Source organism: Manis pentadactyla, chromosome 5 (genome assembly GCF_030020395.1).
Source record: "Manis pentadactyla isolate mManPen7 chromosome 5, mManPen7.hap1, whole genome shotgun sequence".
Taxonomy (NCBI): Eukaryota; Metazoa; Chordata; class Mammalia; order Pholidota; family Manidae; genus Manis; species Manis pentadactyla.
Window position 1 is genome coordinate 79,177,909 of NC_080023.1, and position 19,123 is coordinate 79,197,031.

Consider the following 19,123-nt stretch of genomic DNA (forward strand, 5'->3'; position numbering starts at 1 on the left):
TGGCAAGACTACTTCATTGGTGATGTGCTCCTCCATAGGCCCATAATACCTGGCTGTTTCACCTTTTTGTGATATTAACAATTATTGATAGTCAGTGCCTACATGTGTTAATTCATCAAGAGTTGGAAAATGGTGATAGTTTGATCTCTCCTTATTAACTGGAATACTTTTATGAAAACATACCTTTTCCATCAATTTTTATCTTAAGGTACAGTTGGCATGGGAAAGACAAGATAAACGCCTTACTCAAACTCCTTCTTTCCCCCTTTTTGTTTTTAACAGTTTTCAGAATAATAATTCGGCTCATAGCATCTAATAAAAGTAACTGTTGACATTTAGTTTGGTTTTGGGGTTTGTGTGTACATGTGATGGTGGTTGTCATAAATTCATGGATTGGTTCATTTTTATTTGTTTCAACCTATTGCTATTAATATTCTTATTAAAGTTTGAATTGTCCCATCTGTGGCCAGTGGGAGCCTCTTCAAGGTGACCTCTGAGTTCTTTTGACACAACCCAAGTTGTCTTTGATAATTTATTTGCTTCTGGTATGACAAGGTAATATTGCCAGCTCATCTTTTATACTTCCCATCCCAAACTGAAAATAAGCCACTTCTCCAAGAAGCCCTTGTTCCTTTTATTATTTTAGATACCAGAATCTGGGTCCTAGGTATGCCCAGGGCAACTGGGTTGGTCATCGTTTTAAGAAGAGATGCAAAATGCTTTTGTCTTTATCCTAAGATAAAGTGTATCATAAGTTACACTTTTACATCTAGTTCACATTCAGAAATAGGATGTTTACTTAACCTAATTGATCTTACGTCTGTATCTTCTTTCTCCCACATTTGGAGATCCTGGTTCTTGATGACATGCACAAACAGCTTTACCCCACATAGATATAATGATACCAGAAAACAATACCACTGTACCCAGTACCACCAACAATATGATTACTAAAATTGGTGTATGATGACATTTTTGTCCTGAGAAAATATCTGTAATGAAATAGTCAACTTACTATGTTTTACAAATGATGATATTTCTTAAAATAGTTCATCACTAATTGAGTACATCTGTACTTCTCCACATGCTCTCTGCATCAGTTTGACACAGGCTCATTTGTTTCACTTTGCTTTGTAGTGTTAGCTTTTTAAAATGTTTTTGTTGTCACGGAATATGTTGGACCCTTGAACATCATGGTGTCGGGGTGCCCATCCCCTGTACAGTCCATATATAACTGTTGAGTCCCTAAAAACTTAACTACTAATATCCTGCTGTTGACTAAAAGCCTTACTGACAACAGAAACAGTCGATTAACACATACATTATATGTATTATATGCTGTATCCTTACAATAAACTAGAGAAAAGAAAATGTTTTTTTCAAATTATTGTATGTCTCAAAAAGAATTCCCAACATTATTGAAAAAATTATGTGTATATGTGGAACTGCACAGTTCAAACCTGTGTTATTCAAGGGTCAGCTATATATAAAATACTTCAGTTCATGGTTCCAAGCTTAAGTCTACCAAAAAAGGTTTATTCAAAGAAGTTTAGCTTTTACTTCTGCTCTCTAACCTACTACCTCCCCATGGGTAATATTTTTTTTACAGTAAGTTTTTGTTTTATTCATATATACATATTTGCTTGCATTTTTTAAAATGTAAAATATACTCACAGAGTTACCAACAAACCACTCTTTTTCCCCTAAGTATGTGTCCAAATCTCGGAGAAGATAAGGTGCATCATATGTAAGTAGCTCATTAAACATCTGATCCTAGGAGAAAAAGATCATTTTAAGGCTTACAGGAAGAAAAATAAATAAGTTTTGAAAAAGTAGATTTTTTAATCTTTATTCTCCCACAAGTTCAGAAGGAATAGAAGCGGCTATGTGTTGTTATTGGTTGGGTTTTCTCCCCAAATGTATGACATCTGTAGATTCAGGTCTCTATAGATAATATATAATAATACCTGTCTAATTCTCTATAGATCTTAGTCACCCCTTTATTAATCATGGATTAAAAAAATAAAACTTTGTCACCAGTTCTTATAGTTTCTTTTTATATAATGACTGAATAGTTCACCTTTAAAATCTTTTCATGATTTTATCTTAATTTTGTTAATACAAATGATTGTTACATTTTTACATTTCTAAAATTCCCATTTTTCTTAGCCTCATCCCCTTTACAGTAAAATAATATAATCAAACATAAAGAAATTATTTCTATTCTGTAAGGCTAGATTCCTTTTATTTGGCAGTCTCATTTCACCATTGCTCTTACCAGAAGAAACCTGGAATGAGTCATGCTCTCAGGCCTTCATTCATGTTCTCTCTTTGGCCTGATATTGTGTCCTAGTATGAAATCTGGCTACATCAAAATCATCTACAAAACCCATCATCTAGATTCCCACTTTTGATATGTAAGGTAATATTACATACCAAATAATAACCTTAAAAAAATTAACATAACCATTTTTTTAAATTGTGTTTTTATTTGAATCTCTGGGGATCAAATAATTCATGGCCTCTTTCTTGGTAACAACTGTTTGTTTATATGAACGTTTTGACTGGTTTGTATTTTGGGTATTAAATGTAAGCCAAACTCAAATATTATAAAATATATACATATTAATATTCATAAATGATCTATATACTAAGTACAGCTTTTAAGTCAGTGGATCACTGCCTCACCAATTTGTTGATTTACTTCTAGTCATCACCATGACTTAGGAGGTAATATAGCTTACTACAACATAATGCCTTACATTTGTAAAGTACAGTTTGCAAAAGCACCATTACATATATACAGTTGCCAGATTTTACACATTAAAGCTTAGGAAGCTTGTTATTATTTTGACTTCATTCTTTCCATTGTTCTATACCACCTTTATACATAAGGTTCTTTCTCTATGGTCAATATATTCCTATTTCTAAATAAAATAGTGTGAGTCCTTCTGCCCCTTATACAGACATAATGTGAGCTGTGAGGCAAAGGGCCCAGATCCATGTGGCACTTCTCTCAGCTCAGCTCAGGACATCAGTGTAAAAGGGAATTACCAACATGGCTGTCCTCGAATAGCTAAAAACAGGAAGGAGTTGAATGGAACAGAGTGTAGCTGCTGGACAGCTTTCCAAAAACTCCTGTATGCCCATCTGGGTAATTTTGTTACTTTTTAAAAGTGCATTACACAATTTAATGTACACCAATGCTTGTGTATATGCAGTACCAAATAAAAACCTTAATCTCTGTGTATTGACTTCTCCTGTAGCCCAGCTCAGTGATTCAGTTCATCTCATGAGTGGTTCCTTAGAATCATCTCATCATTCAGTTCATCTCATGAGTGGTTCCTTAGAATCATCTCATCTCATGAAATGTAAATTACTAAGCAGCATTAATCACTAGTATTTAGGAGTCATTTTAAAGAATACTCACCAAATAACATAGCCAAAGATAAAATTTGATTATATATCCTTTTCTCCAGATCTGTACTTTTAAAAATGTGTTTCCTAGACAGTCACTCTTATGCTTGGTGGATTCAGAAATGCCCTACTTTTCCAGAGTTACAAGGCAGGAGGTTTTTTCACCTTGAGAAGTCATTGCTATAGTATTCTATCAGTTGACTTTTTAGAGGAATTAGGGAGGATTGTGTAATTCTCCAAAGCATTATTTTTAAATCCATATTCCAAAATCACTTAGTATTGGAAGTGAGCCACTAGCATTCCTTCCGTGCTGCTCATCTTCCATCCTCTGCCCCATGCCCCACATTCTTCACATGAGGAAACTGAACCAGGTGCACTGAACTACAGAAACAGTAGTGGTAAGTTCAAAGGTTATCAGGGTGACCAATAACCAAAGACATGTTTCTCCTTTTAAATTAATATTCTTAAAGAATTGGAAGGAATATTTTATCAACCAAAACAAACATCTATAGTGATGTGTACTTCATAAAACAGTCTAGTATTTGCTATCCGTCCACCTTTATTTACTGCATCAGTGTTCTGCTGCTGAAAATTTTCCCTGACCACAAGGTGGCAGCAATGCAACCTACTCCTGGGCGCCGAGGCGATGAAATAACAGAACCGTGCATTTTTCGTTGTGTATTATTAGGCAGGTCCTGCTTATTGATCAAATAGTCTGTAGCAATCTGCAGTACTTCTGAAACATGTTCTCCCTTCATATGATTTATTCATGAGCTTGGATTATGTCCTGTGATTTTTATTTAGGTGGCATGTAAAAGCATTGTTACTCTCATACAAAGGTAGACTGTTATCATAAATGTTCTAGGAATATTTTCTTCTGTTATGGAGCCTCAGCCACAAAAGTGTACAAAAAATAGAGAAATAGAGAACAAACCCAGAAGTTGATAGACTACCAATCAGTAGGGCCTTTGGCACGTGGAACAAAAAGCTTTAGATACTTTTTTCTAGATTAAGGACTTTATATCTACTTGTCTCTTTATTTATAAGGATATATAGAATATGATACTGCGACAAAAAGAAAAACAATGAACACTGAACTATATAACAACACTGTGCTAATTATAGTAGCTAAGATTTAACACTTTCTACCTAGCCACAGTACTTATGCTACCATTTAATCCTCCCAACATACTTTAAAGTAGATTCTCTGATACCCTTAGTTTAAAGACCAAGAATTTGAACTATTTAAGGGAAATTATATGACAACTAGTCAGAAGGGAATCAGGATTCAAGTCTGGTGGTCTGATCCTGGAGTCCAAATGTATTTCTATCATCAAAACTGAACTTGTATTTAACTTTGTCTTGGTTAGTCATATATATGTGTGTATATGTGTCCCCATACACCTTACAGTTATATCAAGGAGTCAGTAAATGTGAATAGTTATATGTTCCAAATACGTCTATTCAAATCAGAAAGTCCTAATTAAATAAATAATATTTAGAATAAATATGCTTAAGTAAATTGATAAAACTGCCATTCTGTGCTGTAGCTTTTGAATATAAGCCCTAAGCCATAACATATACTGTAATATGTGCGCAGCTGTTTTGAACAGGTGCTAGCACTGTGGCATTACACCCTAGTGATTAAGAATGTGGACTCTGAGCGTGACTGGGATTTGAATTCCTTGTGTACCACTTACTAGCTAAATAACCTTAACCAGGTTACTTGGATTACATGAACCTCTATTTCTTCAGCTGGAAATGAGGATAACAAGTTTCTCCCTAAAGGGATGCTTTGGAAATTCATCACAATTTAAGACACTTCATCATAATTTAGGATAAATTTAATTGATCATAATTTAAGAGAAAATATGCAAAAGTGATGAGGCTATAGTACAACTTCATAACCACTCTATTTCTGTTTCTTCATTCACAAAGTGGGCATGACAATAAAAAGCACATGGGAGGATAGGGAGGAGTGGCTGAGCTAACACTCAGTGTAAAGGGCTTAGGCCAACACCACGTGGTGAGCGTTTTGATACGTTTAACTCTTCGTATCACTCATTCAGGAAGTAGTGCCTGCAGAGTAAAAGGCACTGTGATAGGTGTGGAGTACACCCGTGAATAACAGGCCTAATTCCTCCGTCATGACACATTCTACTGGAGGAGACAATAAGTATTTTAAAATAGAAATTGTGATAAGTGCCCTGAAGAAAACCACTAGGTGGCTGTAATGGAGAATAATGGACTGAGGTGGTCTCTTTAGAATGCTGGATAAAATTATGGACTTTAACACATAAAATTATTTTTCAGCCCAAAACAACAGGAAATGCATACTTTTGACAAGATAGAACCCACAAGGCAGCATAGAACAGGAGGAGACAAGAGCAAACACAGGAAGCTGTAAAGCGGATGAATGGTACCTGCAAAGGGAAAGCCGAAAATCAACCCTATCTGTCCCATAAAACCCTCAAATGGCTCAGGAAATGTCAGGACATGTCTTGAATCAAGGGTAAGGAGGTAAGCAAGAGGGTAAATGAAGATCGGTGGAAAGCTGTGAACGAAGTGGTCCCTTCATCATATGCTGCTAGACACCTGCAGCTTCCCAGCCTCAGCAGAAGGCTGGGGAAGGCAAGACAGATGACCGCTGGGTGGAGGGTTCTCACCCATAAGGAACTAAAAACGGGGATTAAATAAGTGTGTGCGTGCTGAATGGTAGATTGCTCAGACTTTCAGCCCACCCTTTGCTACTTGTCTCCCAGCACACTGTCAGCTAGGCCCTTACCTCTGGGCAGGAGACTGAAAGCCTCTAGGGACTCTTCCTAGTGCAAGAGGAAAATCTTGAACATAATGATATTGGGAACCCCCAAGATGGGCTCAAACTCAAATCCCATCCACATGTGAGAGTTTTGAGTAAACATTTTAATTTCCTGATGCTTTTTCATGGATTATAAAGGGTGGTCTGACTCCTGGGGAAAGACAGAGACCAAAACAAAGAAGGAAAAATAACACCTTTTAAGAAACATACAATAGGCATGGAAATAATATTGTAACCACTAAATAAATTGAAATTTTTTTAAAAACATCATAGAGAAAGAGTCTTTATAAATTTAAAAACACAATACCAGACATTTATAACTCAAGGGTTGATGATTTTTTTCCTGAAAGTAATGCGAAAAGAAAAACCCCAATGGGAAGCAAAAAATCCAGTATCGGAATTCTAATAAAATTGATGAAAGAAAAGAAAGGGGGAGGAAATTTTTAAAGGAAATTCCCTAGAATTAAAGCATGAGTCCTAGAATTGAAAAGACTCAAAAGGAAGATTGCACAATGTATGAAAAGAGGATAATACCAAGCCTGACCATTGTAAAAATTCAGAACTCTAGGGCCAAGTGTCTGACCAGTTTTCAGGGAGGAAAATAAAATAGTTCCCCTAGGAAAGGTCAGATTCATATATCTCAACAGCTAGAAGACCATAGATAAATGCTTTCCAAATACTGAAGAAACAGTACTGTCAACATAGAGATGTATAAGCAGCCAAATCATTAAACAAGTATGAAAGTGAAATAACATTTTTAGAGAAATAAGGCCCCAAACTTTTTCCTGTGCTCAGTAAGCTCTTGGAAGATTGCTCCACAGAAGAAGAATGAACCCAGGAAAGAATTGAAAGAAACATCCAAGCTGATAATAAAGATTCCAGGATGCCAAGTGTGTGCCAGGTGTTTAGGACAATCAACCCAGACTGACGCTGGGATACACAAGACAAGCCATACTGTCCATGGTCGTCGTACCTCCTGTTATCGAGCATTTGTTGTAACTTTTGCAATACTGGGGCATCTGTCCCAAATAAGCAAAGGAGTAAATAGACAGGATAGCATCCAAGAAACAGGACTCCAACTCAAGAGAAATGCGTCTCCAGGATGGCAGCGAAGGCAAGTCTAATGATGACAGACAGCTGTGCAGAGAACCCGGACAGCTCTACAAAGGAGAATGGAAATCTCGGCCAGGTATCTCGAAGAAGCTAATGGAAATAATACATTACCTTATATCATTGACCCTGTGGAAAATCGTATTGGCAAGCTATTGGATAGTGTGGGAAGGTTCCGCAATAAAAGTAAGAAGAGTTAAGCAAATTAAAAAAAGGCAGTTAACAGATTCTGAGGTGGAAGAGTCCAAAGAACACTACAATGCACAGGTTTGTCTAATATTTCCATAGGTGTGCCAACGTGACATGTACTGATTTAACCAAAAAATTTAAGCATCATTATGTTAGGAGTTTGGGGGAAGAGAAGCAGAGAGAATGACTATGTGAGAGAGAACTTTTTATTAGATAATCCACAGAAACTACCTAAAATTAGTGAATCAGAGAAGGTCCTATTTACATATCCTATAGAAACACAGAGATGTGTAAATCTAAAATGAACAGCTAAAAATGTTAAATAGAGGGTTCATCTGAAGAGATTAATGTGGAGAGGTGGGCAGGGAATCATGATACTTCTGAACTTTTTTAAAACTCTAGGTGAGTCTTACTTTGATAAAAGGGATTTTTAAAGCACCTAACATAAGGTTTGGCAAGTGGATATGATTCATTGCAGTGATAGCAATCTGATCACATTACTTTTATATCTTGCTTTTTCTCTGCCCAGGGAAAACGTGACATGAAATCATCCAATGTGTCCACAATCGCATCAACTTGACATTGTTCCAGTTCTGTTTTTCCAGCCAAATCTATGGAGCAGACAGAGGCCATTTTATTCCCAAGAATATGCTTAATTTAATTTACTATATTGAAACGTTTATCTTTTGAATAGGCAATATATTCATAGGGTTCAAAAATTCAAAACAATATAAAACAGAATCCAATAAAGACTAACTTGTACCCCTGCCCGCACCCACCTCATTTTGCTCCCTCACCTACCTAACATGTTGGTAACCACTTTTATTGGTTTATTTTGAATTCTTCCATTTTTTTTAAATGAAAATAAGAATATATACCCCACTCAATATGTGCCTCACCCATATATCCTAGAGATCTTTCCTCACAAGTTCCTTCAGAGGGAACTTGCTCTTTTTTCAGCTACATGGGATTCCTTTTAGTAGAAGTGCCACTAAGAATTTAACTAACTATTCCGCTGATCAGGTTTGTCTCTAACTTTTGCTAAAACAGCAATACTACAATAAATAATCTGTACATACATTGTCATTCATTTTGTAAAAAGAATTAGTTTGACTTCTGCAGATAATTTTTGTCAGCAACATTTGTATTCTTCCTAGAAATGATAAGTTCAAAGTAATAGAGGTTTTTTTTTCTTGCTATCCATTGCTTATTTAACTAAGGACTCGTTGGTCTTCCTAAATATTTTCTCATTGGTGTCAATTTAAAATGCTTCTTTGTGGAAGTGTTTCAAAAGACATTGCTTTTACAAAAGCAATGTGTATATTTACTAAAAAGCAAGAACTGTACTGACAGTGGATGAATTATATATGAATCATAGTTCATTAAAGCTGTTAAAAGTGAAAGAAAATGCTTTCATGATTTAGAGATCTTCTATAAACCATCCATAGTTTTTGTGTGATATTCAAAGGTTGATTCTTCTTTCTCTTCTTGAAAAGTCCCTCCAAATTCCATCATAGGTTCTCTTTATTGATTTTCATTCCTACTTGGACTTCCATGCTCGAAGCATCCGCTATCAATTTTATGCAGATAACTCCTTATTCAACACTTCTAGTCCTAAATTGCAAGCCTATATTCTCAGCCTCCATTTGGATAATTCTCTGTGCATCTTTTTGGCCACTGAACTTCCTTCAACAAATCCCCAAATGGAGTCATCGTGTCCTACGGCAAACAATCTCTTCCTTCTTCATTCAACAAATCATTACTATGCTCCAACTGTGGGTCAGCCCTGACTGGAACTATAGCAGTGAATGCAAGAGATAAATTCCTTGCCTGCATGGTACTTATGGCCAGCTGGAGAAGACAGATATTGAAAAGGGTATAGCAAATTAAAGGACTTTTTTTTTTTTTTTTAAGAAGAGGAAGAGGTGAAGGAGGAAAAGGAGAAAGAGCTATGAGAATGACAAACTATTTCCAAGCTGCAGTCTGCCTCCCCTGTACTCTTCCTGGTGTCACAAACTGCCCTTCACATGCCACTGTCTGTCTCCCAGCCTTACGATGATTCTGTCTTCACAAGCTTCCTCTTTTTTTCTTCACTTCTTTTCCATTGCTGTCTGAATACAAAGCATGGCCAGAATAATCTTTCCAAGCTCATAGCCATAGCTATGATAAAAAAAAAACTACAATTGATATCAGAGAAAGACAAATATTGTATGATCTCACTTATATGTGGAATCTAAAAATAAAAACATATGGGAACAGATCGGGGGTGAAGGGATAACATGGATGAAAGTGGTCAAAAGGTAGAAAGTTCTAGTTTTAAGATAATTAAGTCATGGGGATGTAACGTACAAATAGTGATGTAGTTAATACTACTACTATATTATGTATCTGAAAGTTTCTAAGAGTATATCTTAAAAGTTCTCATCACAAGAAAAAAAATTGTAACTGTGTGGTGACAGATATTAGCTAGATTTATTGAAGTGATCATTTCACGGTATATACATATCATTATGTTGTACACCTGATACAAATGTATCAAATCTATTGTATACCTGACACAGATGTATTGAATCGTGTTGTTTACCTGAAACTAATATAATGTTATATGTCAATTACATCTCAATTTTAAAAAACTACAATTGTTTAAGGCAACACTTATACTCTGGATCTTTCTAACCAGATCCCAATTTTTCTATCCATTTCTCTTTCTGCTTCTTCACCCTGCACGTTTTAAGTTATTCTTTTTCTCATGCCATTTCCTCTCGGCCTGGAATGTTCTAACCCAGAGATTCTCAAAGTGAGGTCCATGGGCCAGCTGTATCAGTATCATCTGGAAAATTGTTAAGAGTGGAAATTCTTGGGACCATTGAATCACAGACTCTGAGTCAAGGCCGAGCAATCTGTTTTAGAGCTTCTGAGCAATCCTAATGCACATAAAGTTGGAGAAACACTGCCCAAGTCAACTCAAAACTCATTTTCACTTCAGAGTCAAATCTCCATAGTCAGAAGTCATCTTCATCTTTTCTAAACCAACAAAGAATTTAATTTGTTGAAACATGTTAGGGTAATAGAAATTTTTGTATTTTTAACATATACATATTACTTTATGTGTATATATATACATACATACATATATCCAAGAATATAGTCTTGGAATTTAGGACTAAAAGTGTTGAATAAGGAGTCATCTGCATAAAATTGATAGCTGACGCTTCAACCGGGGAAGTCCAAGTAGGGATGAAAATGAAGGACTAGTGTTACGACCCATTTCATTTGTGAGCTAACCATATCTATGGCTTGCACCGTGGTTGCTGGGGCAGGGGGCAGGGTGATAGGATTGGGATGACCTTGGTGGGTCCACAAATTGATTAAAAAGAAAGGGACTTCAAAGGAAACCAAATGTAGCTTTTGACTCAAAAAGAGTGTTAGGAGAGTAGGAGGGAGAGAAAAGACAGCAGAGCATAGGATGGGAGAAAGGGCATAAGGCAAAGAACTAACAATTTCCTTTATTTCTCATCTCACCATGTTAATGTAGATGTTAACAAAGCAGCCCAGCTAACTACCCACGAAGGATGTCTCAGATGGCACTTGGTGGAGGCAAAGACTCCCCTTCAATTTTTTTCAGTGTGATTAGGATGAAAGGCATCAAATCCATGATTTTTATAACTGAATCACTTCAGCCTCCAGAAACCATAGAGTGTTTAATCTCCTCTGAAAACTTAGGTTACACATGCTAGCATAGGTTTAGGTTCTTTTGAACCTATGTTCGTCTGAACATATCTAAGTGTTCAGCTAAATTCCAAAAAGGGATTGAGGGCAAGAAAGTATAGGGCAGGAGGGATGTGTGCAATATAAAATAAAACTGTCTGGGGAACTCACAGAAAGTTAAACTAATAGAGCTAGTAGGTTTATACTTCTCTAGCATTTAATTCCACTCTTCTTTGCACTATAGCGTTCAATGGTAGTTATTTAATGAATATTGAATATACATCATGTATTTTTTCAGTTATCAAAAATGTTAGACACAATAAACATATTACCTGTGCCTTTGGTCAAGTATCTTGCTATTGCTAGGCTCTGGTGAAGGTTAAATCCATTGACTTCCAAAATGGGGATTTTGCCAAATGGAAGCGCTTCAAATAAAAAGAGCAAAAATCAACTTCCATAACAAGTTCAAGCTATAATACTTTCATTTTTCTGATAATTCCGGAAACAAAGCATTATTTTAAAGTTACAGAATTCTGAATATTTATTCTAAAAAGAACATTAGGCACCCTCTAGCATGAACTTTACATTTTTAAGGTTTTTTTTTAAGAAAGAGTTGTTAGAAGACATGCTATAGAGCTGGTGACAGAACCAGGCCTAAAACCCAGGTTTGCAGTGACAGTATATATTAGGCTATATATTAAACTCATAATCTTGCATATATATACTACTTAACTTTTTAAACAACCTTTCTTTTAAATCCTCATTAATTTTCGTGGCCTCAGGTTCACATTAATGATTCCTAAAAATCACAGTCTGAGGAATATAGAGAGTTTGATTGACAATATATTGAGTTACAATTTAGCCAGATTCTTATTTTGATGAGGGGCTGTTTGAAGTATATAGTAAGGCAGCAAGTATATTTGTTCAAATATAGGACAGACTCAGAGCAGATGTATTAATAGTCTATCTTTAAATCCTACTTTGTTTTCTTACCTAAACCTATTTTTTTAGAAAGTAAAAGTATATATTTATTATAGAAAAATTCTAAGTTGAAGATAAAAAAATTCTACACATAATTATAACCATTTTAATATTTTAATTGTTCTCCCATATATATTTTTTAAGGTTTTTTTTTTAACTGGAGTATCGTTGACATACAGTCTTACATTGGTTTCAAGTGTATGACACTGGTTCAACAGATACCCATATTATTAAATCCTCACCTCCACTAGTGTGGTTACTATTTGTCAACATAGGGAAATGTTATAAAATTATTGACTAAATTCTCCATGCTGTACTACTATCCCTGTGACCAACTTATACTATGATTGAGAATTTTTGTGCCCCTTTGTCTCCCTCACCCTTCCTACCCACCCACTTCCAACCCCTCCCCATGGTAACCACCAGTCACTTCTCAGTGTCTATGAATCAACTGCTATTTCATTCATTTTGTTTTTAGATTCCACAAATAAGAGAAATCATATGGTATTTGTCTTTCTCCGCCTAGCTTATTTCGCTTAGCATAATACCCTCTAGATCCATCCATGTTGTTACAAATGGCAGGATTTCTTTCTTTTTTTAATGGCTGAAAAAGATTTCATTGTGTATATGTACCACTTTTTCTTTATCCATTCGTCTATTGATGGACACTTAGGTTGCTTCCATATTTGGCTATTGTAAATAATGTGGCAATAAACATAGGGGTGTATGTATCTTTTTGAATCAGGGATTTTGTTTTCTTCGGGTAAATTCCTAGAAGTAGAATTACTGGGTTGTATGGTATTTCTGTGTTTAGTGTTTTGAGGAACCTCCATACTGCTTTCCACAGTGGGTGCACCAATATACATTACTACCAACAGTGAAGGAGGGTTTCCTTTTCTCCACATCTTTGCCAACACTTGTTATTTCTTGTCTTTTGGATTGAGGTCATTCTAACTGGTATGAGGTGATATCTCATTGTGGTTTTGATTTGCATTTCCCTGATGATTAGCAATGTGGAGCATCTTTTCCTATGCCTGTTGGCCATCTGTATTTCTTTGGAGGAATGTCTGTTCAGGTCCTCTGCCCATTTTTTAATAATTTTTTTTTTCTTTTTTGGTGTTGAGGCATATGAGCTCTTTATATATTTTGGATGTTAACCCTTTATTGGATAAATCATTTACTAATATATTCTCCCACACAGTAGGCTGACTTTTTGTTCTGCTGATGGTGCCCTTTGTTATATGGAAGCTTTTTAGTTTGATGTAGCCCCACTTGTTCATTTTCTATTTTGTTTCCCTTGCCCAAGGATATGTGTCCAGGAAAAAATTGCTCATGCTTATGTTCAAGAGATTTTTGCCTATGTTTTCTTGTAAGAGTTTTATGGTTTCATGTCTTACATTCAGGTCTTTGATCCATTTCAAGTTTACTTTTGTGTATGGAGTTTGACAGTGATCCAGTTTCATTCTCTTACATGTAGTTGTCCAGTTTTCCCAGCACCAGTTATTGAAGAGGCTGTCTTTTCCCCATTGTATATTCATGGCTCCTTTATCATTTATTAATTGACCATATCTGTGTGGGTTTATATCTAGGTTCTGTATTCTGTTTCATTGATCTATGGATCTATTCTTATGCCAGTACCATACCATTTTGATTACTGTCACTTTTCCCATATATATTTAAAACAAAATAGTAATGTAGATGTTTGTAAACCTCTTTTTTCACTTAGCAATATATTTTTTTAATCTCTCTAAATCAATGAGACACCATCTTTTTAATGGCTGCATTATATTTTACCACAAGAATTGGTCACAGTTTTTCTAACTAGTGCCTTAGTTTTGGACATGCAATTATCTTGGAAAGAAGGAAAGGAATAAAGTGCCACTCATAATCCCATAACCCTAACAGAACTACTAGAATCAACCTTTAAGTGTCTTTTATATGCACACTGAATAAGTACAAGATGAGCTACAGTTCACATCAGGAAAAAACATCTTTAAGTGCTTATCTAATGAGCATGCCAAGTACTATTATAGGTGCCTAAGATACTGCGGAGAGCAAAACCAAGTCCCAAATAAAGCTGATGTGAATTGTGATACTTTATTTGGAACAAAGTATGTGATTGAGAGGGAATTAGCATACCTAACATTTTGGGGGATGCTTCCTTTATGCTAGTCTTTGTACTAAATATTTAACATGTCCATAAGGTCTTCAAGAAACAGTTATTAATTATTACCTCATTTTATAAATGAGAAAATAAAGTGAGGAGAGGTTATGTAAATAGCCTGGGTCACACGCATGTGTAGAGGTGCAATGCAAACTGAGGTCAGGTGGAACACTTGCTCCACTGTTTTGCTAGTTCTAAGAGCCATGTTTTGAGAAAAACATTAAAAGTCAGAGCAAGCCCAGAGGATAATATCCAAGTTAGAGAGGGCTCTGAAAACCACATTTAAAGAGGACTGGCTGAAGAACTTGGCACTCTCCATTGGAGACAAATCAAAGTGGAACATAACAGAGCCATCTCCAAATAATGGCACAGCTATCAAATAGAAAAAATTTTTACTCTATCTTTAAAATGCAGAACTAGAACCAAAGAGCAACAGGGGAAAAAAGGCATATTTTAACTCAAGATGAAGAATAATTTTGTTAGCATTGGAGCTATTGACAATGGTATGTGGTTTTTTGTGAGATGGTACATTTTCAGCTGCTGGACATGTTTAAGCCAAGCTTGGGGTAATTGCCAACAGTTGAAATACTGGGCTGCATCTAATAGGAAGAAATTTAAGAAGACAAATGCTAAATACTTCACTTGGTTCCAAAAAAAGAAAAACAATAATTCCAGAGTTGTTGGAGGTGCAACTTAACAGAAACACCTGTCAAAAATTTTTAAGGAATTTAATGATGCTGAAAATAAGGCCTCAGTGTAATATGACAGCCAAAGCAATGATCTTGGTGAAATGTCTTAGAATAATGTCAAGACTTGTAGAAGGTGGTGGTCCCATTCTGCCCTGGGCTTTCCTTGCTCCTGGAACATTGTATTTCCCACAGGCAGAGGCACCACATATTAAATGACAGACATAGTCTAACAGGGGCTTGTCCTACTTGGGTCATGAGGAAATCCAACCAGGGGATATAAACGGACACTCAAGGCAAAGAAGAGTTCTCCCTTGGACATAGATGTGATTGCAGACCTCAGATAGTCCATGGGGAACAGTATCTAAATCAAGCAGAGTCAAGGGTGGTAAGGTCAGACTGGAATTCACAATGGTTATCAGAGAAACAATTAAGGAAGTCCAAAATTTAGTATCTAAGTAGAGGTACAGATGCATGAGTGTGGATAAAGTGAAAGTTCCTATGGCCAGGATCCTCACCTGAACCTAAACCACTTGATGATGTAACTGGCCTGCTGCTAGGCTACTGCTTCCACACCCGTAGGCAATAAGCTATTATTGACTGAGTCACTATATAAACAGCTCTGCCCAGTGCTCTGGGTGGAGGCAGAGAGGAAGGAGGGTTACAGGCCTGCAGACTGTTGGATGCAGACATAATTCTAGTACTCAACTTATCACTGGGAGAACAAGCTGGGTAATAAACCCTTTCACCCCAAGAACATTCCAAAGTCATTCCTTGGTCTCACTAAATCCATAGTGAACTTGCCCAGGGCTGAAACCCATTGGCAATGCAATGAGTTAACTCTCATTAACTCAGTTCTGAATTCAGCCAACCACCTTTATCTTCCCTTAGAGCATTTTTATTGAACTGATTATACAGCAATGGCTTTTTCTTTGTGATGTCTCAGAAATACTAAGTTTCCTCAAATAATTGGATGTGAAAGAAGGAATAATATGTTCTTCAGGATTAAAATGCTAGGTCCAAGACCAATGTATGAAAGCCATAAGGAGATAGATTTCACTTTTGTATAAAGATTTTTTCCCCTTTTTTTAATAGGCAAGGCTATTTATTCAGAACTTACTATAGCAAGGGAGTCAGCCACCATCACTTGCCCTTTAGCAGAGACTCAAAGACAAGTAGAGGAGCAGAAAAGCTTTTATTGGAAAAAAGGGAAGGTTTCAGGTATATACTAATTGGAACATACTGACATGTGGAGCTGGAGGTGGACTAACTGGAAGCTGGGCATCCTTTGTGATTGGTTAGGAGTCCATATTTGGCTTTCTCTGGTTGCTCCTAAGTTGGAAGCTGTGGGGAAATGAAAGTTCCTATGGCCAGGATCCTCACCTGAACCTAAACCGCTTGATGATGTAACTGGCCTGCTGCTAGGCTACTGCTTCCACACCCATAAGCAATAAGCCAGTATTGACTGAGTCACTATATAAAGAGCTCTGCCCGGTGTTCTGGGTGGAGGCAGAGATGGAGGATTACAGACCTGCAGACTGCTGGATGCAGACATGATTCTAATGTTCAACCGATCACCATGAGAATAAAGCCAGGTATAAGCCCTTTTACCCCAAGAACTTCCATTATCATTTCTAGGTCTCACTGAATATGCAGTGAACTTGCCTGGGGCTGAAACCCTCAGGCAAGACAGAAGAAGAGACAAATATTAGAAAGCTGTCAGTTACTAATCCTGGCCATTTGAAGCTGATTGATATAGGGATTGTTTGGGGGATTTCTGGGCTGCTTGCTAGATATAGTGGTCTAACTTCCTACTTTAAGTAGGAATCTGATTGAAGTCTAACTTAAACATAGTAGGTTTGTGTCTGGACTAGTTACTGGGGATAATTGGTTTCCTGGGCTGATTGCTACAGACTGGGGCTCAGAATTCTATTTTATATATAGTCTGGCCATTATCAATTTGTATATTTCAGTGTCTCATAGGGTTCCAGAGAACTCACCCCATTACCAGCAGGGGCCCAGGGAGAGGAGGGCTGTGTTTGTCAGGCACAGCACCGCTCAGCACAAAGAGCAGATGTTTCTAACCGCCCAGTTCCCATAGGGGGACAAGTTCATAGAGGGTTACATCTTGCTGTGGGACTTTCCAGGTAAGTACTGAATAAGTACTTATTTCAACAGTTCTGAAGAAATGTGGAAATGGAATGCAATAAAAATGGATCTGAGCTGGATTGGAGGCTGAATGGATGGGTAGAGAACATAATTCAGCAAAGCAACCAAAATTTTTGATAGAACAAAACACCTATGAAATACCAGCCTTTTTTTCCATGCATACCTCCTTTTATTGCATTTCACAGGTATTGCTTTTGTTTACAAATTGAAGATTTGTGACAACCCTGTGTCAGGCAAGTCTACTGGTGCCATTTTTCCAACAGCATTTGCTAACTTCATGTTTCTGTGTCACATTTTGGTAATTCTCACATTTCAGAGTTTTTTGTTATTATATTTGTTATGGTGATCTGTGATTGAAGATTCACAATGCTAACATCTCAGATCATGGTTAACATATATTAGCAATATTTTAAAATTAAGATATATACATTGTTTTTTAGACATAATGCTATTGGATACTTAATCATCTATGGTATAGTATAAACATAACTTTTATATGAACTGGGAAACCAAAAAATTCAATTGACTTATTTTATTGCAATATTAACTTTATTGCAGTGGTCTGGAACTAAACCCACAATATTTCCAAGGTATGCCTGTATCAAACAGCATGTCCTCTGCTGTCTCCTGCAGTCCCTGGTGGTCATCATAATTAAAGGTAAAATGTTCAGTCAAATTAGTAGTTGATAGTTTCAATTTTAGGGATTAAGTATTTCAAATATAATATCATAAAGTGATAGAATCACCTTGACAACTGTAATGACTTTTGATGTATCTTTAGACTTACATCAAAGATGTGTGTGTTAATATATTCTCTGGAGAAGAGATACTATTTAAAATAGTGTTATTAAGAGTACAGCCAAAAATAAAAGTGCCCTACCAGAAAGAACTCCTAGTTAAATGTGGGGGATTTGTTTTTGTTTAAGTGTCATTAATATATAATCTTATGAAGGTTTCACATGAACAACATTGTGGTTTCAACATTCACCCATATTATCAAGTCCTCACCCCACCCATTGCAGTTACTGTCTATCAGTGTAGTAAGATGCTATAGAGTCATTACTTGTCTTCTTTATGCTGCACTGCCTTCTCTGTAACCTACCTATATTGTGAGTGGTTATTATAGTGCCCCTTAAACCCCTTCTCCCTCCCTCCCCACCCACCCTCCCCAGGCTCTCCCCTTTGGTAACCACCAGTCCCTTCTCAGAGTGTGAGTCTGCTGCTCTTTTGTTCCTTCAGTTTTGTTTTCTTTTTATACTCCACAAATGAGTGAAGTCACTTGGTACTTGTCTTTCTCTGCCCGGCTTATTTCACTGAGCATAACCCTCTAACTCCACCCATTTTGTTGCAAATGGTAGGATTTCTTTTCTTTTTATGACTGAATAATATTCCATTGTGTATATGCACCACCTTTTCTTTGCCCACTCATCTATTGATAGACACTTAGGTTGCTTCCATATCTTGGCTATTGTAAATAGTGCTGCGATAAACATAGGGGTGCATGTGTCTTTTTGCATCAGGGATTTTGTTTTCTTCAGGTAAATTCCTAGGAGTGGAACTACTGGGTCAAATAGTATTTCTATTTTTGATTTTTTGAGGAACCTCCATATTGCTTTCCACAATGGTTGTACTAATTTACATTCCCACTAACAGTGTAGGAGGGTTCCCCTTTCTCCACATCCTCACAAGCATTTGTTGTTTCTTGTCTTTTGGATGTTGGCCATCCTAACTGGTGCGAGGTGATATCACATTGTGGTTTTAATTTGTATTTCCCTGATGACTAGTGATGGGGGACATCTTTTCATGTGCCTGTTGGCCATCTGAATTTCTTCTTTGGAGAAGTGTCTGTTCAGGTCCTCCACCCATTTTTTAATCAGGTTA

The 19,123-nt window shown here is 36.6% G+C and overlaps 1 protein-coding gene across 2 annotated transcripts in view; it reads right to left on the reverse strand.

Moving 5' to 3' along the window:
- HPGDS (hematopoietic prostaglandin D synthase) overlaps nt 1-19,123 on the reverse strand; it is a 111,877-nt gene that overhangs the window by 970 nt on the left and 91,784 nt on the right. For both annotated transcript variants that reach the window (XM_036914106.2, XM_036914105.2), the window contains 3 exons: nt 11,575-11,667; nt 8,036-8,145; nt 1,675-1,773 (listed from right to left, as the gene is read on the reverse strand). In XM_036914106.2, the coding sequence (XP_036770001.1) occupies nt 1,675-1,773; nt 8,036-8,145; nt 11,575-11,667 (302 nt within the window). The remainder of the gene's footprint in view (nt 1-1,674; nt 1,774-8,035; nt 8,146-11,574; nt 11,668-19,123) is intronic.